General features: G+C 47.3%; 2 protein-coding genes across 7 annotated transcripts in view; one reads left to right on the plus strand and one right to left on the minus strand.

Annotated features, from left to right (window-relative positions):
* Nucleotides 1-19,972, plus strand: part of Ezr (ezrin) — a 46,486-nt gene extending 26,514 nt beyond the window's left edge. Inside the window, exons 5-15 of one of the 2 annotated variants that reach the window (XM_010625242.3) lie at nt 1,074-1,169; nt 1,948-2,222; nt 2,792-2,875; nt 3,869-4,015; nt 10,894-10,990; nt 15,515-15,678; nt 16,035-16,165; nt 16,965-17,125; nt 17,438-17,530; nt 18,648-18,899; nt 19,044-19,972. In XM_010625242.3, coding sequence (XP_010623544.1) covers nt 1,074-1,169; nt 1,948-2,222; nt 2,792-2,875; nt 3,869-4,015; nt 10,894-10,990; nt 15,515-15,678; nt 16,035-16,165; nt 16,965-17,125; nt 17,438-17,530; nt 18,648-18,899; nt 19,044-19,208 — 1,665 coding nt within the window. In that variant the 3' untranslated portion in view covers nt 19,209-19,972. The remainder of the gene's footprint in view (nt 1-1,073; nt 1,170-1,947; nt 2,223-2,791; nt 2,876-3,868; nt 4,016-10,893; nt 10,991-15,514; nt 15,679-16,034; nt 16,166-16,964; nt 17,126-17,437; nt 17,531-18,647; nt 18,900-19,043) is intronic. The other variant, XM_010625243.3, reaches the window with a different exon arrangement.
* A 237-nt stretch (nt 19,973-20,209) lies between these two features.
* The window catches only part of Sytl3 (synaptotagmin like 3), a 94,874-nt gene continuing 88,272 nt past the window's right edge, over nt 20,210-26,811 (minus strand). For 4 of the 5 annotated variants that reach the window (XM_010625240.2, XM_010625239.2, XM_033763282.1 and 1 more), the window contains 5 exons: nt 25,502-25,672; nt 24,305-24,410; nt 23,238-23,337; nt 22,094-22,299; nt 20,210-20,927 (listed from right to left, as the gene is read on the minus strand). In XM_010625240.2, the coding sequence (XP_010623542.1) occupies nt 20,818-20,927; nt 22,094-22,299; nt 23,238-23,337; nt 24,305-24,410; nt 25,502-25,672 (693 nt within the window). In that variant the 3' untranslated portion in view covers nt 20,210-20,817. The remainder of the gene's footprint in view (nt 20,928-22,093; nt 22,300-23,237; nt 23,338-24,304; nt 24,411-25,501; nt 25,673-26,811) is intronic. The other variant, XM_033763283.1, reaches the window with a different exon arrangement.

Below are 26,811 nucleotides of genomic sequence, written 5' to 3' on the forward strand. Positions count from 1 at the left end.
AACCTTTTTTTTGTTTTTTTTTTTTTTTTTTTTTTTTTTTTTGGATTTATGTCACAGGTCAGCAAACTTTCTACAAACGGCTTGATAGCAAATATTTTCAGCATGCAGGCCACAGTCTCTGCTGTAACTGTTAAGCCTTGCCGTTGTAGTATTGAAAGCAGCCATAAAACTCATGAACAATGGGCATGGCTGTCTTCTAGTAAAATTACATAATAATACAATTTTTTTATGTGATCATCCCCAAGCATTAAAAAATAGAAACCCATTCTTGTGGGCTGCATAAATGGCAAAGGCTATAGATAGCTGTCCTGCTTCTTTTTTTGTGGGGGGGGTTTTGAGACAGGGTCTCACTATGTAGTAGAGACTGATCAGGAACTCGCTGTGTAGTGCAGGCTGGTCGCCAACTCACAGCGATGCTCCTGCCTCAGCCTCCCAAGTGCTGGGATTATAAGCGTGTGCCACCATGCCCAGCTTTCAGGTAGTGAATTTTAAATGTGAAATCCTTGCTATGGCCTAGAGTTGGGAAGCTACCTTAGCTGTATCAGAATTTCATATTCTTGGAGCTTAAAGAATGCCAGTCAAGATGCCTTGGCATCTTTTCAGCCAAGTACCCCCTAACCATCCTACCTTTACTACTCAAAGCCTGCCACCAGCTGCTTCCTGCTTTCTGAAGATGGCTGATTTCCTGTTTCTTAGATTACTCCACCAGAGAGGAGGCCCAAGTGGCATGAGAGTTACTCCCAGCCACTTTCCATCTGGACACAACTATTGTTGCTAGACTGCAGGTCCCACAGTTCTCTGCTCACCTGGTGATCTTACTCAGGAAAGCATCTTACAATGCAGGAAAGTAGGAGAGTTTGTAGGATTTAAAGATAACCCAGAATCTGTTAGAATTTCTGTTAAATAGCCTGATAACCTGTTGGTCGGTTGCTTGAGGTGGTACAGGAGAGGTGCTACCAGTAGGTTTGATTGAGTAGGTGGTGGCTGCTGGACACGGGGTGGGTGACTGCTGGAAGCCGTTGCCCATTTGTGGTAGATTTTCATGACCAAGCCTCTCCTTCACCCTCTTGCAGGTGGTTAAGACAATTGGCCTCCGGGAAGTGTGGTACTTTGGCCTCCAGTATGTGGACAATAAAGGATTTCCGACCTGGTTGAAACTTGATAAAAAGGTAAGTCAAAGTTAACTATTTACAGGTTATTAATCAAGTGTTGGTCTCCTCCACTGCCGTTAAAACCAGTGCAGTTTAACTCTGAAACCTTTTAGTTTTTTGGTCCTATTGGTATAAAAAGTTTTTTGCAGGCTTCCAAAATGAACATGTAGGTTGGAAATTAGATCCTGACATTCCCCATCACCCTCCCTCACTGGAAGAGAAGATGGTTAATTACCTAGCTTTTAGTTGGCCTTAGTTTTTTTTTTTTTTTTTTAAATGAGATTGTTAATCTCAGAAACCATGAATCACTCACTGTGTTGTAAGAACCTGTTATTGCTTTGTTTAAACCTGATAGATTATCTTCCAACTCCAAAGATTGGGTAATTCCACAATTATAAAGAGAAGCCATCAACTGAATATACTTTATTCAGACTTTGAAAACACCTCCCATGCCACTGTAATAAATTGGGGTGATAGTAGAAGAATTGTGACACTGAGGCACATGGACAGATTCCCAGGACTGCAGGTCACTGGGGCTGGGTCATTTTCAGATCTGACTCTTTGGGATTGATAGCACCTTCCTAGTATTACGAGGGCTGTGGCAGTCTGCTTGGCAAATCAGTAACTTAGGTTTCTACTGAGCTTTTTTTGTCTCTCATGCTAAAAAGCTAACTTTACAACAAATACTGCCTTCTGAGAGCAGCTCCTTTGGAGTCATTGGTCAGCAGCCTGGTTTTAGGATAATGATTGGAAATGGTTTCCAGGCATGTAATGAGAGCTGGCTTTTGTTACCCAGGTGTCTGCCCAGGAGGTCAGGAAGGAGAACCCCCTCCAGTTCAAGTTCCGGGCCAAGTTCTACCCGGAAGACGTGTCTGAGGAGCTCATCCAGGACATCACGCAGAAGCTGTTCTTCCTCCAGGTGAAGGAGGGGATCCTTAGTGATGAGATCTACTGTCCCCCCGAGACGGCTGTGCTTCTGGGGTCCTATGCTGTGCAGGCCAAGTTTGGAGACTACAACAAGGAAGCGCACAAGTCTGGGTACCTCAGCTCTGAGCGGCTGATCCCACAGAGGTGAGCAGAGGGCGCTCGGGGCCTGGTAAGCAGTCACTGGCCTTGGGATGTGGAAGTGGTGGATTGAGAGGAAGCTGGGGACTCTGAAGGTCAAGTACTGTCAAGCAGCAGACTACAGAATGTGCAGAGCCAGCGGTTTCAAAGGTGCTGATGATTAAGCAAGACACAGTGAGGGGTGGCGCACTGCCTGCCTCCTGGAATCTGGCAGGCAGTGTCACCTGGGGGTCCTCATAAGTCAGGCTTTTTGTGACCTGTCTACTTGGCTCTTCCTGGTGCTTAGTATCTGGCCTCTGCACAGTTTGCCCTTATTCGTTAATGGTTAGAAAAATTACCCATTTTGCAAGAAAATATCATGAAATACCTTTAAAATTTTTTCCTGGGGGACTGGGTTTATCTTCAAAAGGCTGAATCTTCAGGGTCATCCTCAAAAATAAAAATGCTACACGTTAGAAAGAAATACAAACTTTGTTGTATTTGGAAGAATAGTTTGAATGCCAGCGAGAAGTAGCCCCATGGCTCACATCTCGCAGCCCTTGAAGGTGACAGTATTGTGTCCTCTTGCACTCCAGAGTCATGGACCAGCACAAACTCACAAGGGACCAGTGGGAGGAGCGGATCCAAGTATGGCATGCAGAACACCGTGGGATGCTCAAGTGAGTGCTGGCAGGTGGCTCCAATCTGGACCATCTCCTGCCCATCCAGCCTGTTCACAGGGGCTCCAGATAATCCTTCCAGAGTGGCCAGCCTCAGGCGAGCGCCAAGCTGGTACCTGGTGCCGTCCAGGGAGGGAGATTTGGGGTTTTTTTTATTGTAAAAACAAAGTCAGGTGGTCTTGCCTGAAGAAAAACAGTTTAGTTTAAGTCTTCAGATCCCAAAAGCTCTCTCCTTTTCAAAAAAAGTCTTGGTCTGAAACTCACTTTAATTGGGGGGTGGGAGAGTCCTCTTCACCAGGAATCAGAATGTGGTCTTTCTTATCTCTGTCAGAGAGGTGCTCATTTTCTCATTGCTTTTAAAATTATTGTCTTCAAAAGCATGCACAAATGCAAACAGCCAGTCCCAGGTGAGAAATATTGCTGTCAGAGAAGCTCACATGAAGCATGAAAAACAGAGGGACTTGTGGCTTTAAGACAGTTAAATATGAGAAAGGACCAAGTTTTCTGCCTGTAGGCTCTGCTGTCTTTGAGTCCCACCATCACACACACACACACACACACACACACACACACACACACACTCTCTCTCTCTCTCTCTCTCTCTCTCTCTCTCTCTCTCACAGTGCATAATTTCTGCATTTTCCTAGTTAAAATGTTCCTTTGCAGTTTGGACCTCAGAGATGTTATACTTCAGAGTTTCTACCTGGCCTGAGCACCCTTTGTGGAGAGAAAATGTCTCAAAGCCTGCAGAGAGTGAGTGTAGAATATGTCAGGAGTGAGTACCCAGGAGAGGAAAGACCCCCACAGAGCACTGCTTCTAAGCAGCCCTGGTCCATCAGCTGAGCTGCCGTCAGCTGCCCAGTGTCTTGCTTGCCTTGGCTGTCTACCCATCTGTGTGAATGTTCTCTATTTTTAACACTGGCAAAAGTTTAATTATGTGAGATGTAGAACACTATACTTAAAATTGTGCCTGTGTTTTGCCTCCCCTTTTAGAGATAATGCTATGCTGGAGTACCTGAAGATTGCTCAGGACCTGGAGATGTATGGAATAAATTATTTCGAGATCAAAAATAAGAAAGGAACAGACCTTTGGCTTGGAGTTGATGCCCTTGGATTAAATATTTATGAGAAAGATGATAAGTGAGTCGACGCTTATAACTGTTCTTAGCTGATGGGGTCATAGGGCTGGAAATAATGGTGGAAGTGGCAGTAACGTGTGCAATGGCAGTAATTTTGAAGTATCTCCTTAGGACTTATCAGCCCAGAGTGTTAAAGGTTTTGGGGCTTTGTCTTGGTCATCTCAGCAGTTAGCCCAGGGGAGAGTCCATCTACTCTCCCGTCTCCAGTCTTCCCGGACTCACCAGCTGCCTGCAGGTCCTGGCATATCTATGAGTACTCTTACCTAGGCAGCCCAGCCAGGTGGGCTCATACCTTGAGACTTGTGCTGATTTAACCAGGAATATTTATAGTGCGGTCAGACACTTGAAGTTCTGTAAACAATAGCCTTTATGTGTAAATAATTAGCCAAGTTCAGTCTGCTGGAGATGTCTAATCACTTCATGGTATTTGCGTTGTCAAATGAGGTCTGTGAGTGCAGCGTGACACAAAGAGAGCTGCTTGGCCCGAGGAGCCCAGCCTCCTGCTGGCTGCGGGTGCTCATCTGTAGTATCTATTGCCCTTTTTCAGTGAGGGCCAGTGTTTTGTGGCTGCTCCTGAGGTCAAAGGATAAGCCTAGATTCTAGGTCCTTCCAGTCAGAAGCTTTCTGGATTTAAGCAGTAGGAAGCCACCCCCTACTGCTTCTGGGAAGCATCTGGTAGAGGCACCTTGGGGCCTGACCTGAGTGCCCCCTTGAATCCCTTCCCTCTGAAGAGGTCACCTATGGTGGTAGAAGGCAGCCACGCCTCCAGCTGAGAAGGCTCCCAGCCGTAGTGCTTTGGTTTGTGTGAAGAGCTAAGTGGCCCAGAGTCCCAGGATGTGCCTGAGACCTGTAACGTCCTGGTTCCTGTGCTGGCCACAGGCCATCCCTTTAAGTAATACTATCCTGTACCTCTTATTTATGGCTCATGTCTCTGTTGTTCTCAGATGCTTCTTATCTTAGTTCCCCATGCTTCACATTTTCCAAAAGCTTCTCTCCAATTAATCTAGTGGAGTGGCACTGCTTTTTTGACAGGTGACAGGCACATAATTTGTCTGCAGTCCCAGTGCTTGTGTTCCCTCCAGAGCACAGGTGTATTCCACTGGGCAGGGTGTGCTGTGCCCATACCTCACAACTTCCCTTGGTCCCAAGTGTGGACCTGTGTGGCTGAAGCCAGCTCTGTGCACTGAGGGCTGGCACCCATCAGTGTCGGAGCATCGCAGGGCCTCGGAGAACCTAGAAGTGTGCTGTTGAGCTTGCAGTTTGCTGTTGTCTGAGGGTGCTGGACACAGTGTGGAGGAGAAACAAGAACATCTGAATAAATGAAGGATCCAGGAAACGGCTGCAGTCCTTCCTTGAAGCCCTTGAGTTGGGGGCTGGGAGATACTAGCAAGAGTTATGCACAAAGGAAGGGAGAACACCTGTCTCTGGGGAATGTGTGTGGGAAACTGCCTGTGTCTTTGATCTCCATTCTTGAATGGCCAGGTTTTGTAACAGCCATAGCCAGGGCTGTCCAAACAGGTTTTTCAAGCAGCAAGAAAGAGAGCCATAGGCTCTCATAGGACTTGCTGATGTCAGCATGTAACCACCCCAACCACGGAAATCTTCATTTCTTCCAAGTAAAATTTAAGCTGTGAGCCCCCTGCAGTCCTTCTCTTGCTCCTCCTGTCCCTCTCCACTGAGAAGCCAAATTGGCCTCTCTGAAATGGGCCTTCCCCACACCCATTGTGGGGTCCTCCCCCGACCTAGAGCCACACCCTCTCTTCAGAGAAAAGGCACTTGGGTAGACATTTAATCAGTAGCCCCCAGTTCTTAGCCTTTTGAACAGATACTGACAGCAGGGTTAGCAGCATAAACGAGAGATTGTTACTCAAGTCTGAGGACTGCTGAGCATTCGCTGCTGGGTGTTGTGTTGTTGTCTTACTACTAGACCTGATGGCAAGAATTAGATAGTCTTGATACATTGTTCAAGGGAGAAATCTAATCTGTGGAGTATGTAAATTGAGCTATAAGAGATTTAGTGCATTCTGCAGATAAATACATCTTAGTTTGTCTTTTTTGATATTAAATCAGCTCTGACTAGGACATGTCTCCTGGGGTCTGCTTTTCATGGAAGTGTAGTGGGGAGACTGACTGCAAGCATTTGTCGCCTCCCCTTTCTTTCCTTAAACCCTCAGATCACAAGAGGGCAAGCAAACCCCTTCCCCATGGGCAGTAGAAATGGGGGGAGTCTAATGAGCATGCCCTGAACAATCTAAAGAAAACTGATCTTGCGCATTTTCTTTAGTCCTTTGAAAGTACATTTCCCCCCTTAGCTCTATCCCCCTGGGGCTCACTCACTCAGAAAGTACCCATGCAGATAGGCAGTTCTGGGATGGGCCTAGAGCCTCCAGCCCTTCAAAGGAGCCAGGGACTAAATAAAGCAAGGAAAATATCTTTTTTTTGTGTGGGCTGTGTAGTTCAGGCTGGCCTCAAATTCACGATGTATTCCAGGCTGGCCTCAACACTCGGGCAATCCTTCGGGCAATCCTCCGGCCACAGCCTCCCAAGTGCTGGGATTATAGGCGTGCACCACCACTCCCAACTAATGTCTTTTTTTCTTTAAACTGTTTGTGTGTAGTTACTCAGGATGGTACTTGCTGTGTCATCTCTCTTTCCAACTCTACTCAGTCACTCCAGCTCCTCATTGCTGGAGCCCTTCAGCTTCTTACACATTTCGAAAAAATTGCACCATCTGTACATTTTACCCCAAATGAAACACAGATTGCTTACTGGGGCTCAGTATAAAATTTACAGTGAAATACAGTCTTAAGTGTTCATTTGCTGAGTTTTATTTTTTTATTATTATTATTTTTTTCCTCATTGAGTTTATTGGTACATTTTAGGATACAGTACAGTTACATTCATCATTGGGATCTTGTACCTTTATAGGACAGGTCTTGCTTCTCATTTTTTCCCCTTGTCCCTGCCATCCCTTCACCCGCTCCTCCCCTCCCCATTTACAAACATTTATTTCCATTTTTTTCATTTTGTCCTCTAATTTTTCCTTTCCCTTATTTCCTTTCCCCTACCCTTCCCACTTTCTCTACACCTTTAGCTTTTCTTCCTATTTCACATTGTCAATTAAAATGGAACACTACTCAGCCATAAAGAATGAGAAATTAGATTCATTCATGGGAAAATGGATGCATATTGAGGATATACTCCTAAGTGAAATAAATAAGTCACATAAGTGTAAATACCGAATAGTTTCTCTGGTGTGAATAAACTATAATAATACATAAGATCCTAATGAGATATTTGCTGAGTTTAAATAAATACACCTGTAAAATTCTGTAAAATCCAAAAACCCTGTCGAGTCATAGAGTAGCATCACTCTCCATTGCAGATTGTGTGTGTATGTCGTGGAGTACTGAGGATCAAACCAGGCCTCATGCATACTAGGCAGGTGTTTTTCCCCTGAGCTACAGTCCAGCCCCAACAGATTTTCAGTTTAAATCTTTTAACTGATTTTTTACTTTTGAATAATTACAAACTTTTGAAAGCTTCCAAAAATAGTACAGAAATGCCATATGCCTTTCACCCAGCTTCCTCAAATGTTAACGTCTTATGTAACTATAGTCCAAGTAGTCCAAGTATCGAAATCAGGGCGTGGACATTGACTTAGTGACAGTAACAATTTGTAGACATTTCCACTTGAATCTCTTGTCCTGCTAAGTCTGGTCTTTGCTCCAGGACTCAGCTCAAAATCATATTAACATTCAGTTGTCACATTTTCCTGTCTCCTTTCATCTGGGATAGTTCTACAGTCTGACTTTGTCATGACCTTTATATTTTTGAAGAGTACTGGCTAAGTCTGATGTTTGCTCATCATTTGAATTTTGCACTTTTGGCAAAAGTCCCATAAAAGTGCTGTGGTACCTCTGAGAGCCTCCCGTGAGGCGGCACATGGTGTCAGGGTGTCTGATCCTGACGGAGCTGACTTATCACTGGGTGAGGAGGTGCCTCCAGGTTTCTCTGTGGCAGTGTTTGTTCTTCCCTGGCAATGTATTTTGAGGCGATATCCTAGTTCTTAAATCCTAATTGTAACTCTCCTAATTCTTAAATTTTCATCTCTTATTGACTGATGAGATTTACATTAAGTAACTATTGTGGCATTAGAGATTGGAATTCTGTAAGAAGACAGTTTCTCCATTTATTGAGTTATTTATATTAATATAAACTCATGGATATTTGTCTTCGTTTTTGTGTTATAATCTATAGTTAGTATGTATTTCATTGCACAGATTGAGGTTTGGCCCCTTGGACTGTGTGCCTGAGCGCTCTCCATGTGGCCCCATTGGTCTGTGAGTGTGACCTGACCTTCTGGGCACCCCTGGATGCTCTGGGCGTATTTTGTGTGTGCCCTGCTCCAGCCCTGGGGTCAGCTATTTCTCTAAAGGCTCCAGGTCACTGTTACTGTAGAATCTTCCCCCCCACCTTGTGGTAAGTGGGATCAAAACCAGGGGTGGTATACCATTGAGTTACATTTTATATTTTTTATTTTAAGTCAAGCTAAGGTGCCCAGGCTGGCCTAGAATTTGTGATCCTCCTGCCTCTCTGGGATTATAGTAGGCAGTCACTTTTCTAAAGAATGTATATCCTAGAAAGGACCCTTAGAATATAAATCCTTTAGCAATCTTCTGGGTGGACTATGTTCATGTCCTGTGTTTGATCTTTTAAAGGGAAACTTTTTTAAAGCTTTCATTTTTCAACTATGGTCAAGAAGGAAGGGAAGTTAACTCAGAAGTGAGTCATAACCTGCATATTGGCCTCATGGTCTGATGGTGCTATTATGTTGTAAGTGGCCATGGATTGTTATATGAGGTTTCAAAGTGTTAAAAGTCCAGACACACCAGAAAGCAGAGGTTTTCTAGATCAGAAATTGTTTTGAGAGGCCGTGTAGATGGGACCCAGAAAGGCTGACTTCCTTCTATGTCAGGAGTTCGAGATGCTGACTGACCCAGCTGTGGGTCTGTGCCTTGAGCAGGAGTTGCTTGATTCTTGGCTCCTTTTACCCAGGGCATTGCTCTTGAGGCTTGGGGACAGTAACCGCCTCCTGATGTCACTCTCCTGGCCTTTCTATGTAAGGAGGGCATAGGCTGCAGATGGTGTTAGGACCAGGCCATATTATGAGCTTCTCTCTGATGCTGTCAGACCTATAAACAAAACTTCATCTCTTAAAAAAATTTTTTTTTCATCTCTTCAAAACCCTACTTTTCATAGATGACGATAAATAACAGAACAAATTCCCTGAATGTCTTAAGTGTTCTGAAGCGTGTTAGCCAGCTAGGTTTTTATGGGTATTGGTGATATCCTGTAGGGCAGAGACATAAAAAGAGGGTGTTATACCAAAAGGCTTTGCTGTGAAAAACCAGTCTGGCCAGAGCTTTGCATCACTCCTACAGCTGTCCCATGACTGCTGTGGCCCACAGGAGCCACCTGTCAGGCTTAGAAGCCCTTTCACAGCCTTCAGAGCCTGCCCAGTTGCCTTGACCTAGCTTATGTCACCATGGAAAGACATAGGTCACCTGTCTCTTTTTATTTAAACCTATTGGTAGGCAATAAATTCCTCCCAACCCCACTGTTTTCTGCTGAAAAGTTGCAGAATGTGGGAAAGGACTGTTTTTGATGGCAATATTTGAATGAGGGTCTGTCCTTACTTCTCGAATGGTGTTATCCCTGGAAATCCATTGGTAAGCACAAGGCAGACAGAACAGTGTGGTCCTGAAATCCATGACAGACTTTCCTGGGAGTGCTCTTTAAAGAGCCAGAGTTTGGACCAGTAGTGCAAAGACAGAGGTTAGACAGGATCTTGGGGGGCTTTTTGTGTAGTCTCAGGGTCATCGCAAAAGTTTGGAGGTGACATGGGATGGTATCTGACCAGCCAGGAGAATTCACATCATTTTGAGAGACAGAGAAGCAGAATCTGAACCAAGCCCCTTGCTGCTCAGAGTATGGCATGTGCAGAAGACAAGGCAGGCCCTTTGCCCAGCTGTTTTCCAGAAATTGAAATAAAAATACAATAACTCAGATGAATACAAGAAGAGTCTATAGCACAAGAGACCGTGTAGAGATTAGGAAGAAGCCACTGAGGAAAGGGAAGTAAGCAGGCCAGGGGGGCAGGAGGTAGAGGCTGAAGACCTTGTGTTGAAAAGTGGGTTTGGATTGCGTTAGGCAGCCCTTGGATGCTGAATGGAGGAGTGGGTTGACATACTTGTGCTGACGTACTGAAGAGAGGAACCAGGTTAAGTGATAGGGAGTTAAGCAGATGAGCAGACTAAAGTAGGGCTCCGGTCATAAGAGAAGGTAGGATGGACCTTGTGGGAACGAAGGCAGAAGATGGTGGGATGAGTCAAAGGACAGAAGGATGGTTACAAATTGCAGTTTATTACAAGATTTCCAACCCAGGTGAGTAGATGCAGTTAGGTGACTAAACCTAAGGAAAACTAAAGTAAATGGGGTCATACCAAGATCACACAAAATTGCAGGCTCTTGACTTAACCTGGGATGTGTAGGGACTATTTGATAATAGTGTTTATCATTTATTCTTCCTAGACTAGGTATATATTTTTAAAAATTGAATTTAACTAATTAAGTCTAGAAGGCAGGCATGGTGATGCACGCCTGTAATCCTGGCACTCAGGAGGCTGAGGCACGAAGAATCGCCATTAGTTTGAGACTAGCCTGGGCAACACAGTGAATTCAAGACCACCCTGGACTATATAGCAAGACCTTGTCTCAAAAAGCTTAGAAATAAATTAAGACTATATTCACCAACCTTTGTTGTGTAAACTCTTGTACATATCTACATCTAACCATCCCACTTTTTTTAAACTGTAGATTGACCCCAAAGATTGGCTTTCCCTGGAGTGAAATCAGGAACATCTCTTTCAACGACAAAAAGTTTGTCATTAAGCCCATCGACAAGAAAGCACCTGTAAGTTCAAATGGGTTCTACAAGAGTTATTTCATATCATTCTTACAGATAAATGAGTTTTTAGGGAAATACTCAGATTTTTGTGTGTGTGCCAGTGATCCTTTGGGTCATGTGACTGCTTGGAGGCGGGGGTCCATCAGATGACTGCAACCTAAGGTTTCAAACTGTCTTTGTTCCTTACAAAGAAGAGGGCAGTTTTGAGTCTCTGACCTTTGCCAGATTGTGAGCATTTTCCAAAGAGTTGTGTTTCTGCTGTGGCATACGCAGACTCATGAAACATTCATGTCCATGTGGGGAGTCATCCTGACTCCACAAGCTGACCTCGACATCTCCTAGTACCCAGCTGGCGGATGGACCATGAGGCCTGCAAGTCTGAAGGGCCAGAGTGTAACTTTAGAGCTGCCTTGAACTTTCCACATTACAGAAGGCCCCTGATGTAGCCAGAGCATCATTGGTCCCCAGTTTCCTCTGCCCTACCAACTCTCCTACACTGAGATGGGTCTCTGCCTTTTCTCTGTCACTCTGTCACATGGTCTTCCCCCTCTGGTCTTTGTCACCCTGGGAGGACAGGGCTAGGAAAGACCTTGGAACGTGAAGAATGTGGATTATTAGCTAAGAGCTGCCAAACACCAGCATGTTATGGAAATTCATTTTGACTTTGAGCATTCAAGCTTTTAGCTGGTGTGTGCTTGGAACATTTGAGGTGTGTGTATATAGGACTGTTGTGTGGTGGAAATGGAGTGGGTTTTTTCTAACCTGAAATCTGATTGGGTTTTTTTTTTTTTTAAATGCCACTTGAAATTCTTTATCCTCCATAGAGCATGTTCCAAATTTACTAGAATTATAGACTAGAAAGGACTGTGTCCTAATGTCCCTTTTGTTCCTTAGTTATAGCGTTAGGCTTAGTGTGGCCAGCAGGGGCCATGGGTCATACTCTGGTGTCCATGACGCCTCCTGGAGTTGGGCGCTGCTTAGCAGAGCCAAAACTACTTGGAACATGATGTGGTCTTACTAACAGTTACCCTTCCCATAGATGGGTGGGTTTGTCTAGCATAATTTAAAATAAGCAGTTCTTGACTTTGTGAAAGTATTTTCTTCCTTATTGAAAGGTTTCCTGCTGTTTGTCAAGTCTTCACTACTGCCCCATGGGAGTCTCTGAATTCAAGTTTAAACATATTTAAGAAAGCCTCTCCTACTTTCTGGTAACAGTCTCTATTAACATGCTCTCCACTACCTGAGGGTCGTAGCAAAACCACATCACATGGGCAGTGAAATTGGTGCAGTTAGAAAAGCAAGGAAAAGTTCTGAAATCTCTCGGTAGACTTTGCAGTGTGATGCTACTAGTTTTTTAGAACACTTCTAGAAGTCTGGCTGACAGAGTGGAATTCTGTGCTAGACTGTCTGAATTACCGTATGTGTATGTTTGATTTGGTAGAAATTTAGCTCTTGAAAAGCTAAAGAATATTTTGTAACTAGAAAATCCCAAGCAGAGGCAGTTACACCTGGCTGCGTCAGTTCATATACATTTACTACTACAGAAGCAGTTCCCTGTGAAGCCTGCCTTCCTCAGAGGAGCTGCATTCTGTGCACCTGGATTGTGTTGGGCTTGAGCAGGCAGAGAAGCCTGCATTCCACAAGAAGAAAGGGATACAGGCCAGGCAGACTAGGCTTCCTAGTGGTGAAACTTAATGACACCGCTGTAACAAAGAAGTAAAGCAGGCCAAGGAGTTGGAGAGATGGATGGAGGCAGTAGGATAGACTCAAGGGGGATGTAGCCTTTGGCCAGGGAATTAGGGCAGAGGACAGGGTTCCTGTCACCCTCCATCCCTCCCCAGGGTTGCCCAGTGACGTGGCCAGAAGAAAGCTGGTTCTATGTTTTAAGTTTTTATGGAGGGGAAACCCTAGGGCTGAGGAGCTATGGGAGACCTAATCTGGTGTGGCCTTCTCTGCAGGTATCTCTGGGGACTGAGCAGTTTATTCTCAAAAGCCAACTTCTTTTCTGCAGAGTGCCACAGGGCAGTTGGGGCTACATTTTGACTCTTGTAGGACCTCCATCCTGCTGCACTTGCAGCCTGCCCAGGTGGCATGAGAGGCCGAGACTGTACCCTGTCCTCAGAACAGAGCCTTTTGTCTCTGTGGCCTAAGGAGAAGGCAGAGGACTCTTGGGCAACTGCTTAACAGCTTCGAAAAAATGAAAAATGAGCAGGCCCCTGCTTGGCTTCATCCCTCAGAGTGACCCTCTCCAGAAGCCACCGCCACCCGTCCCAGAAGGGAGAGCCTGCCGTGGGGTGGTGGGAGTTTCCTGGAGTCTTGCCTGTGTCGTAGCCTCTTTGTCCATTTGTATCCGAAGGATTTTGGATCCTCTTTCCTCGCACCTAGCTTCCATTTTTAGGAAGTCTGCCCAGGGCTCATCCTGTTGTGGTTTTGCATCAGGAGGCACAGTCTGGGGACTTATTTTTTTGTTTGGTTTTGGTTTGGTTTTTTTGTTTTTTAACTTGTAGTCAGACTAGTCCTTCAAAGGTGGCTGGAGAAATTCCCTTCTGCCTTCTCCCTTCCCCTCACCCATTAAGCAACAAACCCCTCATTCTCTGTTTTCTAGTAGTTTGGGGACCTATCTCCTGGGGGTCAGGGGATAGGTTTCTTATGTTAGCCTGAAGTTCTTACGACCCTTGAATCATTTTAACTGATTTTCTTCTAAAAGGGAGTTAGTGATAATCGGTGTTTCTTTGAAAATATTTGTGTCACAGAGAACCTTGGGTAGTGTGCCTCTGAGGCCATTGTGCAGGGTGGTTTTTCTCTTGTGCAATAGGTAATAAAAACGCCTGTTCCTCTCAGCATTGCCCAACTCCTCCCAGGAAAACCCAATGACTTAATAACTAGTGTGTGAAACTGAGGGGAGCCCCACCCCGGAAGTTCAGAGGCTCAAGACTTGGCCTCAGCCTGTCACCCCAGGGTTTCTGGAGCCAATGAAAAGAGGAACTAAATCAGCTCCTCTTGGGTGTGTTGCTGAGCTGGTCCAGCGCACTCTATAGGCAGGCCTCTGTCATCACTGTGGGGTGGGTTCTGCTGCAGCTCTGCTCCAGCCTCCTTTCTCTGTCCCTCTTGCAGTTGGTGAAGTTCTGGATACCAAGGGCACCCATGGTTAAGAGGCATTTTAGATATATACACACATTTATGTATTTGGTGTTTTTCAGAGAGACAATCTGGGCTTGAACTCATGTAGTCCAGGCTGGCCTCAAACCTACCTTAATCCTTTTACCTCAGCCTTCCAAGTGTTGGGATTACAAATATGCAGCACCATGCCCAGTTTTAAAATACCTTCATTGAGTTTCTAGACTGTGTTCCCTCTTCTGCCCCTAAGTTAATTATGACAGGAGTTTGGAACCAAGATGATCATCTCTCCTCTAAATTTGTACAATCACTGGTCACAAAATTTTTGTGCTCCTTTTCAAGAAGCCTTCCCTTGTGCTGGGTTTAGAAGGCAGTTTGTGTTCTATCAACCAGCTTTTATTGCACCACATGCTGTTCCAAGTTCCTTATAAAACATGATTTAACCTTCACAGCTATCCCATTAGAGACTGCCACCCCGTTTTGTGGTTGACACTGAGCTGAGGGAAGTGACTTGCTCAAGGCCATAGAGTGTGCACTAGGTGTCTGTCACTGGCAGGTTATTTATTGAGTGCCAATAAACACCAAGAACAGATGAGTGAACGTGGCTCTCCTCTCAGAGTGGACAGTATAATGGGAGCAAGAGGTAGCGGAACAAGGCATTGAGGGACATGGTGTTAGCACATTGTGGTGGTGGCCTTTTCCGGGTACAAGACTCAGTCAGAGTGAGGGTCCGTGGGGAAGACAGGGTTGGACGATGCCACTGAGTGAGAGAATGCGAAAGAATGCCATCCAGTGCACATGCCGGTGGTGGCTGCCAGCACGCTGGGCTGGGGAGTCGGGCAGTAGTGGTCCACTTGCTCATAGCAGTTTGGGAGGTGACAAGCTGTAGTGGAGGCAGGCCAGGCAGCAGTGGATGAGGGAAGGTGATGATGGCAGCTGTGGAGAAAATCACCCAAAAAGGCACTGGAGGGTTGGGGATTTAGCTAGTGGCACCCATGCCTGCCTTGAAAGCACCAGGTCCTGAGTTCAATCGCTGGTACAAAAAAAAAAAAAGCACTGGGAAGAGAGGCTGGTTAGTGGGCGGTACTGAGTCTCCCAAGGCCAAGAGACGCCTTGCCTTGGAGTTGCTATGCAGTCTGAGGCTTCATTGTGTGCACGCCAACCACATGAACACATGCATGCTTACAAATGGGTGTGTGTGCACCTTCACAGGCCATAAACATGCACATGCATATACACACCTCTGCTTGTCTCAGAGAACTTAGATTCCTGGCACTGAAAAGGAACATTTCTGGCCTGTTTCCTCTGCTACATTTGTCTTTTAGCAAAGATTCTAAAACTTTGTGCAATGTGGTTTGGGGGAAGAAAGCTATCAGAGGAGTCCTGGTCCAAGTTGCCCTTCTCTGTTGGCAGGACTTTGTGTTCTATGCCCCACGCCTGAGAATTAACAAGCGGATCCTGCAGCTCTGCATGGGAAACCATGAGCTGTACATGCGCCGCAGGAAACCTGACACCATTGAGGTGCAGCAGATGAAGGCCCAGGCACGGGAAGAGAAGCATCAGAAGCAGCTGGAGCGGTATGTGGCTTGGCACTGGGGTGGGCATGTGACAGCTAGCCTGCCTGTCAGGTGACCTCCAGTGGCTGTTCTTTTCCCGTCGCCCACATCCCCAGCTTTTTAGTCCCAGCATCAGCACTGAGGAGGGAGCTGGGCTCAGTGTCTGTCCCCTTCATCCTACACCCGTGGTGACAGGCCTGTGGCACACGTGCCACAGCAGGCTGTATTGTTGAAAGGTTCTCCGTCGCTGTCCTAGACCATCCGGATAAAGACTCTCAGAGGACCCAAGACAAGCTCCTTGCAGATGTGCCGCCACGTCCGTGTGCCAGGCCTGCCAGAGCACAGCCCTCTATCCTTCCTCCTCTTCCATTCTACAGGCAGCAGCTGGAGACCGAGAAGAAGAGGAGAGAGACTGTTGAGAGGGAGAAGGAACAGATGCTGCGGGAGAAGGAGGAGCTGATGCTACGGCTGCAGGACTATGAGGAGAAGACCAAGAAGGCAGAGAAAGGTGGGGCTGCACAGTCCCACAGTGGTTCTGGGTCTGTCTGTTCCCACAGAGAGGCAGGCAGGGCCTGGACAGAGCTAGGAAGGGAAACTTGAGGAACGCATGTCAGAGCTTAACATGTTACCCAGAAACGGAGACTTGGAACAGAGAAGTGATGACATGGTGTTGCGATTAGAAAATAACTCTGTACTTTAGTAACTTCTATGCTAATTTAGTTTTTCCCTAACTCTTTGAAGTGAGTTCCAAGTCAGCCCATTTTCCTGATGAGAACATTAAGGTTCAGCAAGGCAGTGTCATCTGCCCACGGTCACTTGGCCAGTGAGTGGTAAAGCTGTGTGGTACCACACCCCAACCTCCTAGATTCAAAACCAAGGGCTTCTTCAAAGCAATACTTCTGTAGTTGTCCAGACACATCTCAGCACCACCACTGTTCAAGGATCACACCACCAGCTCTACCCCCAGGCCTCTGGTGTGTGCCACTGCACAGTGATGGCTGTTTGCTGGCAGCCAGGAAAGACCTTGGCAGGGCATGTCAGTGTTGTAAGCACATGCTGAGATGAGCACATGCTCCTCTTCTGAGGAGAGTGGTACCAAGAGGGTCACATTCTGGCTGGGAAGAGCGATGTCCAGTCATCTCGGGGAGTTGTCACAGAAACATAAGGTACCGTGAGGTGGCTCACCCTCTGTGACTCAGTCCAGCTGTCGGTGGTTCTGGGAGAGGGTTCCCCCATGTGCTTCATCCCACCCTTGGATGGGAAAGGAAGACTAGGGCTTCAGAGCTGTGGTTTGGTGTTTTCCACAGAACTCTCCGACCAGATCCAGAGAGCCCTCCAGCTGGAGGACGAGAGGAAGCGAGCCCAGGAGGAGGCAGAGCGCCTGGAGGCTGACCGTGTAGCTGCACTTCAGGCCAAGGAGGAGCTGGAGAGACAAGCAGCAGATCAGATAAAGAGCCAGGAGCAGCTGGTAAGGACTGCCTGGGTTTCAAGATGCTGAATTATAGAGAAGCTGCTTCTGCACCAACACCTGCCTTGTAGTGACTTTCCTCGGGGGCTATACATGGATCTCCCCAGGGGAGTCCCAGGTTCAGAGGTACATGTGGCCACCCAGGGTCCCACAGAAACAGGGCGGCACTGATGAGCCTTGCAGCCATGGTGAGAGAGGAAGGGACACAGGGTGTCACATGGAGGCCATTTACCAGCACATGTGAGCATCATTCACAAATGGACTCTGCCCAAAGAGCTCCAGAAGCCACTTCAGTGTCCCCTTCCCTTCCAGGCTACAGAGCTTGCAGAGTACACTGCCAAGATCGCCCTCCTGGAGGAGGCGCGGCGGCGCAAGGAGAACGAGGTGGAGGAGTGGCAGCACAGGGTGAGTGTGCCCGGGTGATGCGTCCTTGTAGGTGGGTTGGGAGTGGGGTCTGGGATATTTCACTGATCTTTGCCAAACCAGCTGTACTAAGGGAGCAGAAATGCCTCTAGGAACGGGCTTGACCTTGTACACTAAGGAGTATGGTTCAGGGATTAGCAGAGGAACAACGAGCCTCTTATTCACTTCTACCGCTTTCCTCCTGTCGCCCTGCATGTTCAGCCATGATCAGGAACTAGTTCTAAATCTGATTACTTGGATATACCCCCTGCAAACGGCGTCCAATAGTTGGAATGCATTTCGGGCCACCATGGAAAACCCAGCACCTGGGAGGTCTCTAGCCCTGAGTCCCTGCTCGGCCACTCAGTATGATGAGCCGGGAAGGTAGCCTTACCTCTGAGTCTCAGTCTCCTTATTGCGGGATGGCAGCAACACCCAACCCCCAAGTGCTCCCTGTAGTCTGGACATCACATGCACAGCCCACCAGAGTTTGATAAGCTGCAGCTGTACTCACGAGCCCGTCCCTCCACCGCGTCCTGTGTTTCAGACGGTCTAGATGTGCTTTGTGCTGGGGGCTTCTGTCCCCTCCACCCCTCTAGCCTGGTGCCTCCCTCTTGGTTTCCACTCCACATTTCTGTTCCCCAGCTACAAGCAGAAGATGCGTAGGTTTTTGAGACCATGAGAAAAGCTAGTTGCAAAGCAGGTCAGACCAAGCTCATGTCCAGGAAGGGATGGAGGTGGGTGGGTTTAGGTTGTATCTCATGAAGACGCTGGATGGATTCAAGGGCAGGAACGTGCTAGATGAGCAGCCCCCAAGGAGAGCAGGGAGACCACATGCTGAAACTTCAGTGGTTTCCTCCCTTAGCTGGGGGATTTCTTTCTTTTCCAAAATGTATACAGTGAGCACATACTAGGATTAAAGGCACAAAAAAGGAAACAGCACTTGTAAAAATGTCCACCCTCTGGCATACGGGTTTTCTTGTGCCATGGACCCTCATGCTGAGCAGTGCTGCAACAGCCAGGAGAGGGGGAAGGACCACCACATCCACTTACAGGAAACGGTGCCGACAGGGGCTTGTGGGCGAGAGCCGCTCACCTGTCTCTCAACCTGCTTTCCAAGGCCAGAGAAGCCCAGGACGACCTGGTGAAGACCAAGGAGGAGCTGCACCTGGTGATGACGGCCCCGCCGCCCCCACCACCGCCTGTGTATGAGCCTGCGAGTTACCACGTGCAGGAGAACCTGCAGGAGGAGGGTGCGGAGCCCATGGGCTACAGTGCCGAGCTCTCCAGTGAGGGCATCCTGGACGACCGCAACGAGGAGAAGCGCATCACCGAGGCCGAGAAGAACGAGCGCGTGCAGCGGCAGCTGCTGGTGAGTGCAGGCTTGCCTGGGTTTCCTTTGCACTTCCCGCCAGGCCTCCAGGAGCTGCCCCATCGCCCTCCCCGCCTCCCCTAGGGTGGGGTCCCTGGTGTCACAGGAGCGCAGGCCGCTGGCTGACACTGCTTCCCACTGTAGACGCTGAGCAACGAATTGTCCCAGGCCAGAGATGAGAACAAGAGGACCCACAATGACATCATCCACAACGAGAACATGAGACAAGGCCGGGACAAGTACAAGACCCTGCGCCAGATCCGTCAGGGCAACACCAAGCAGCGCATTGACGAGTTCGAGGCCATGTAGAGGCCAGGGCAGTGCAGAGGGCGCCTGGCAGCGGGGCTCTGCCAGAGGGTCTGGGCAACCTCGGCACACTGGCTCTATAGTGCGCTAAACCCAGAAACCCCTCGCCACCTTCAGGTCCCTTACAAAAGAGCAGTTACCCAGTGGAAGTACTGTGGGCCGGGTGCCACCCTGGTTATTTTGCCCAGCTGTATCATAGTGCCAAACAGGCCCGATTTTTATAATTATCAAATCATTTCCTGTTTTATGCTTGGAGCAGGACTGATGGAATTAAGAGGCCTGTAAAATCCAAGTACAAACTTCACACTGGCTTGTGTGATGCAAGGTTCAGTATCATTAAAGAAACCATATCGCGGCTTACATCTGTGCCATACGTCTACTTTTGAAATGAGCTTACACTGATTTGTTCTTGATTGCTATGAAGGATCCATCTTTGTATAGTTACATGTTTTGAGGGGTGAAAAATTAAGTCTAAACTAAAGCCCTCTCCCACATGCATTGATTTCCTTCCTCCGACTTTGTTCAGCTGGCAGAGATCTGCCATGGTCATGGGATGGATGATACAGGAGGACTTCCTGATAAACTTTTGGTTTTTTTGCTTAAACAGTTAGAAGAATACATTGTTGGACTTAACACCTAACTAATAATCAGCTATAGAGCATAGTATTTATATGTAAGTGATAATATGGGTTTGTAACATTAGTTTTAAAAAGGGAAAGTTTTGTTCTGTATATTTTGTTACCTTTTACAGAATAAAAGAATTACATATTAAAAACCCCATAACCGTGGCACTTGATTTGATGTGATGGAAGGGCAGTAATGAAACTGATTACTTGATGTAATCACATTTGTAAAAGTTCTTTTCAGTGTTCTGTGTATTGCACATTTCGGCGTTTCTGTGTAACCGTGTCTGAAATACCACCATAAAATCAATCAGACTCAAGTCCTGAAGAAACAGACCTGAAAGAACTTTGTTCTCACCTATTTCCTCCATTCCCACATCAGCTTTCCTAAGCCACTGGCTCTGCTCATTCTTAGCTTTCCTTTCTGTGCACTGCTTTGCCCTGTTTCAATTCGCATTCCATGCTGCAGACACACAACACTCACTGTGCAGAGGTGTGAGGCCTGCTCGCACTGCCCAGGTCCTCTGCAGCCCCGTCAGCCATGCCCTGTGAGGGGCTCCCACGTCCCCTGGGCCCTAGAGCTTACCACCTGGAAACGGCATCCACAGCGATGGCTAACTGCGCTGAGGTTCCCCACGGGCCAGCGGGAGGGACTGAACACCCACCAGCCTCATTTTTCTCTGAATGCACATAACAAAGCTGTGATTTTCACTGTTTGATTAAACAGAGATGGGTAATTGCTGAGCATTTATTGAAATCTTGCCATTTTCCATGACTCAAACTAGTCAATCCAAGACTGATTTGTCACAGTGATAATTGCTCTGTTGAATACAGATGTGGAGGGCTATTTTAGGCACTGATACAGAACTGAATTGGAGTGTACATAATCCTGAGGTTCTTGTCCAGCAGTCACTCCACACCCTGCTACCCTTAGCAGGCACACAGCACTTCAACACACCCGTTTTACCCTGGAATTCTGAAGCTTTTCCTCAGTGCAGGATAAGTGTCATATCTGTCCATAAATTGGGGCTGGAAAGAACTTTCTGCCACTGAAGCTTTGATTGTGAACATGAGTCTGTACCACCAACAGCATCTCCCTCTGTAATGAGACAGACAGGTTAGTGATGGTGGCTTAGGACACCATCCCAACCCTTCTCAGCTTTTAAAAACAAGGGCCAATGAGGTGTGCTTTTCACTTCACCTCAAGAAAATGTCAGGTTGAGAAACACCCCCAGTAGAACCATTATTGAGAGTATGCTGAGTATTCCTTCGAACTGACCCTTGTTTCCATCCCTGTAGTGTGTCAGGGTTTGGTGGCTGATTCTCTACCCAAGGAAGTCAATAGCTTTAGTACAATGGCTGTGGACTGTGGGAGCCAGGTTTGTTCTCAAAGGGAGTTTCTTTGGAAAAAGTGCTTTGGATAACATAGGTGTCATTTGAGGGTTGTCAGACATCTGGGCTGTCTGGTTGTTACCATGTGTGGGAGACCACTGGCAGCTGGTGTGTGGCACAACCCCCCCAGCAAAGGGCTGCCCACACAATGCCAGAGCCACCCCCACCTGTGAGCAGCACTGAATAGTGTCCCTGTTTGTCCTCTCAGTGAAGCACTTTCTGAATTAACATTTGTTTGGGTTAAGATGTTTTCTTTTAATAATCTTATGATTGACAACAAATAAGCAAATTCTGTACCTTGCCCATTTTGGGGTCTGTAACTTGTTTCTTTAGCAGCTCTAAATCTGATTTAAATTGTCAAAATACTTTACTGTATTATAGCTCCCTTGTAGACTAAGGAATTTCTATTTGTGGTGGGTAGAGCCCATTAAATTGCTGTTGTTACAGAAGCACTTTTTCATCTCATGGAACCCAGTGCAAGTAAGACAATCATAAAAACATAACAAAGCTGTGATTTCCACTACAGTAGACCCTCAAGTTAGGACTGGCCTGACATGAACAACTTGGGTTGTGACTGGAATTTTAATTTATGAAGTCGAGTTATGACCCAAATGCTAGTCCCTTGTCCTTCTAGATGGTTTTAGATACAGATTTATTCTGGAAGAAACATAACATCCTTTCCTGTATAGGGTTGAGAAATCCTGGGCCAGTGTCTGCCTAAGGACACTGAAATACGGTGCCTGTATACAGGAGAGAGACTGAAGGCTGTATAGAAAGAAGAGCCTGAGCCTACAATTGCGTTTTTAAGTCGAGGGTCCACTGTATTTGAGAAACATTGGGTGACACATTACCCATGTAATATCTTAGACTTACTTGAACCAAGTCTGGCTCCCCCCAGCAAGTGGTCGTTCATACCAAAAATGGCCTGGTCCCACACAGTTAACTCCAAGCTTGCCTGTCTCAGCTGAGACCTGGTTACACCGTTGAACACAAAGGAGTGTTTCCACTGGGGACAAGCTTGCTTCTTCAGCACTGGGGACTTGAGACGCAGTTTTTGTTGGTCTGGCAGAGTGAGACATCTGAAGGGAAACAGACCCTGTGACCACTGCCATCAAAACAGCCCCCTCTTCCTATTAATACTTGTGCTTGAGCCCAAACTAGACACTTTCGTGCTGTATCCAATGTAAATACCATTCTCAGCCATGAATTAGGATAGGCACTACAAGACTTGGCTGTGTCCCTTTTGCTTCTTTCAGAGGCGGATTCTGCCTCAGGTTTTACCCTTAAACTAGATTTCTGAGGCCACAAGGTCCTCATTTTAATCGCTCCTGATCACCACTTAATGGCACAGGCTCTAGACACAAAATCTCATTTTCCTCTGTTCTCAGGAAAATAAATTCAAAAAAGCCAACTCAGCTGGCCCAAGGCCATAAACAGAAGTGACAGGATTAGGACACCAAGTATAGTTCTGTCTAAACAAAGCAGGCTGTCATTTTCCCAGTCTGTCAGTGACTGGGGATTCAGTGCTTCAATATAATTAATTTTGTTTACTTTACTTTTTGGAGATATGAACACACTTGCACTGACTCAGAATAAAAGGTGGACTTATGTATGTGTCAGCTAATCCAAGAGAAGTTTTAAGCTAAGAAAATATTTACTAACTAGATTTTTGTACTTTTTTTTTTTTTTTTTACCAGGGATCAAACTCGGTCCTTGTGCTTGCGAGGCAGGCGGCAGTACCGCTGAGCTAAATCCCCGGCCCTTCTGTACTTGTTTTTAAAGCTGATTTGTTGCTATAACAAGGAGTAACAAAGTATGAGCTTCAGGTTAAAACGCTATTCCAAATGAAGGCTCAGCATTCCAAATTCCATGAATTCTTGGAATCAGGATCTTTAGTAGCTGCTATGTTGGATTTTTTTCTTAGGAAATTTAAAGTAAAATGAATCTAACATGGCCACACTTCTTGGTATGTCCTACAAAGGTAATTGATAAACAGTATTTAGTTACTCATACCTACCCTTTAACAAAGGAGTTTAAGGTGCCATCTGACCGCACAGGTAAATTCTTGGCTCCCAGCACTACCAAACAGAGTTGGCCATTAAGTGATGGCTGATCTCCTAGAAGGAAAGGGCTGTCAAACCCACTTCTGAGACTTCAGTATGCAGTCCCGCTGCCTACAACTGAGTGTGGTAAGAGGGCTGTCACGGCCACCAAATCCCATGGAGCAGGAGAAAATGGGCATTTCCCTTCAAAGGCTCTACTGGCGCTGCTCTCAAGCTGCCCATGGTGATGACAGGATGCAAGGATTGTCAAAGCCCCAGGAAAGGCAGGGGCTGCACAGTACAGAGGAACCCACAGAGAAAAACATGTAGAAGTTTTAGTCTGGCTAGAGCCAGCAGTTTTGGGACAACTGGGAGTCCCAAGGCCGTTCTAAGGGAGTGAGAATGACCACAGGGTGCTTGCTGCTGGCCTGCTCGTGGCCTAGTAAACTCAGAAGCAGAATTTCCTCTTTCTTCCACCAAATAGTCACTAATGTGCAAGGGAAATGACTGTTCTTCTTGTCTTCCTTCATCTGCCCTCAGTTTCCACACACTGCACATTATCTAAGTTATAGTCAGCAGTCCCCATATCCTCAAGGACCTGTTCTTGGTCCACGTCACCTGTTGGACAACAGCTCTTTCCTCTGAGCCTTGTGGTTACCACTGCCCTGAGTAGTTCTCTTGGTTCCTTGGGAACTAAATTCCTTGTCAGTAACATGTCCCAGAGTGTAAAGAGGGGCCATGGAATCACCAGAGACTGTCCAACCTGCGACTGGGAGCCCAAGCTAGTGTTCTAGAGTGGTGTAAGTAGGCACCGGAGGCCTTGCCTGTGAGGTTGCTCATGCCCCCTCCTACACCCCCCCGCTATGGGTTCCGAGGAACCACCTCCCAGGCTGCCTCCACTTCTCTGGGTGACACTCCCGGTGTGGGGTCAGTAGACAGAATGAAACACTACGAAACTCTCTGGCCCTCCCTCAACCTACCTGCCCTCCAGGTTTGGGGTATAGTAACAACAGACAAATCCTCGGGGGGCAGAGTCACCTACCTTCTTTAGCCTCCTGGAGTTTTCTAGGCTCTGCAGGAAGGACCAATTTGGCCCGAACAGCAAGTTCTCCATTGTTCTGAGGAATACTATCTTCGTATTTCTCAGCCTATGGACAACAGGCAGAGGTGAGAAGTAAGATTGCCCCCAGAACCTGCGGTGCACTTGTGTTGTCTCAGCTCCATCCACATGTGCTCCCTTCACTACCCCTGCAAAGTTCTTAGGCTCTCCGCGGCCCTGGGATGGAGTGGTCACGATCATACAGATGGCTCTTCCTTCCTTTGTAGTGACTCACCTCTGCCACCCTCACCGCCACCCCCAGCACAGAGAGAAACCACCCCAGCAAACCAGAGGCCAACAGGCCCAAGGAAGTAGGCCTATGGCACTAAGACAGTCCTAAGAAAACCTGGCATAACCTGTTGAACAAAAAAAGTAAATAAAAGCAAGCCTACCCCATCCCCCCTTAGGTCAATAAGATCTCAAGCTACCCTTCCAGACATGCCAAGGTCTGCTGCAGGGACTGCACCCAGAGGGAGCCACAGTCTATGAAACCATAATGGCTCTTCAGGCCTTGGGTCTGACACCACTTTGTCTAACCCACTGCTGAGGGCACCACCCTGCCTATCAAAGTGGTTGTCTGGTCATGGGTGATTCAGAAAGTGAACGAAGGTGGGGGACTTAGCTCAGAGATTCTGCCACCTGCCTCATAAGAGCAAGGTCCAGAGTTCAATCCCGGTACCAAATAAATAAAGTGAATGAAAAAAAGGACCCATAGAAGAAATGATCCTGGAGTCTCATCAGTCTTTCACTCAGAGGGGTGAGAGAAGTATACTCCGAAGGATCTACATTTACTTGGTCCATATGCTGGGGCAGATCCCAGCAGCAGAGAGAAGCAGCCCCTCACAGCAGGGCTGTGAGCACACAATCCCATCCAACACCAGGCCACAATCCAGTAGCTGGCCTCAGGAGAGGCTCCTTTTTGCTTGGCACTCTGCTCTTAGTCCACTTGCCAAAGAAGCCTCTGTTGAAGAACCTTGGCGGTGGCCTATCTTACACCAGGGGCTGTCCGCACAGATCTTCCCGGGCCTGTCTAGGCTGACAACAGAGGAGTAGGGCACACAGAGTGTACCAGGGATTTAGCCTCTGCAAAGGGAGTCCATGGTCGGGGAGAGGAACATTCAGTCCCAAAGCAGACATCACCTTGGCTCGGAGTGGATACGAGCGGAAAGATTGTGTTGCATTGTCTTCAAAGTCCCATGTGGCCAGAGGAACAACCACTTCTCCGAGGAACGCCCTTCGGGTGAGTGTGCCCAGGTGCCACACGGAGACGTGCAGCTTCCGGGTCACCAGCTGGGCAGGGTCCACCTGGTACTGCGGACACACAGGGAGATGGTCAGTGGAATCCCAGGGCTGAGTCCCAAGACTCATTTGAGTCATCCAGAAACACTGAACTAACCTCTTTGTTCCCATGATGCCCATGCCCAGTCACTGCAGCCCAGACCACCGCCCTGTGAGAAATGAAGCTGTCCCAGGAAGAGTGTGAAGCCACGGGCAGGGGCCTCCTTCCATGCCATCCTCCTGAGGCCAGCACCCTAATATCCACTGCACTGCCACCCTCCTGGGGGCCCCCCAACTTCCCTCTGACACTCAGGCACACTTCTTGGGGCCTCACCAATTGGTCACCTCTAACTCCTTTCCACCATGTCAGTGAAGACTTATTTTCTACTGCTCCGTGGCCACAAGCTGGGCACCAGCTGCCCCAAAGACTGCTGCAGACCCCATGGGGTATGGCACAGAAGGTGCTTCACAGAACAGGGACAGGCAACATCAAGGTCTCATAGCCGCTGTCTCGGTCCATCCTCCCAGGCCCATGCCAAGGGTCCACAGGTGCGTAGGATGCTCATCGGAGTCCAGGGTGCCCCACCGGAACATGGCGCCCAGAATACTTGGAGGCTGCATTTCTAGATACTCAACTTTCACACTTTTCTTGAAACAGACTGGAGGAGATTCTCATGGTCTACCCCAATCTTCCCTGATGGCCTCCCTAGGGCTGCATAAGCCTCCTGAGTGCCAAACCAGGGGATATTTTGAAATATGGGTTTCTATAATCTTTTTTTGTTTTCCCCTCTGGTACTAGGGACTGAACCCAGGACTTTGTATATGCTAAGTAAGCACTCTACCACTGAGCTACATCCCCAGTTTTTTTGTTTTATTTTGGTTTGGGTTTTTGAGCCAGGGTCTTACTAAATCTCCCAGGCTGGAATACATGAATTTCTTTAAGAATTAAAAGAAGAATTACAAGAAGAAGAAGAATTACAAGAAGGAGGAGGAAGAAGAGGAGGAAGAAGAGGAAGAAGAAGAGGAAAGCCAGGTGTAATAGTGTAGACTTGTAATCCCAGCACTCTGGGAGGCTGAGGCAGGAGGATCACTGTGAGTTTAAAACCAGCCTGGGCTACATAGTGAGTTCCAGGTCAGCCTTAACTACATAGTGAGACCCTGTCTCAAAAAAC

Source organism: Fukomys damarensis, unplaced genomic scaffold (assembly GCF_012274545.1).
Source record: "Fukomys damarensis isolate Sample0158 unplaced genomic scaffold, DMR_v1.0_HiC HiC_scaffold_14, whole genome shotgun sequence".
Taxonomy (NCBI): domain Eukaryota; kingdom Metazoa; phylum Chordata; class Mammalia; order Rodentia; family Bathyergidae; genus Fukomys; species Fukomys damarensis.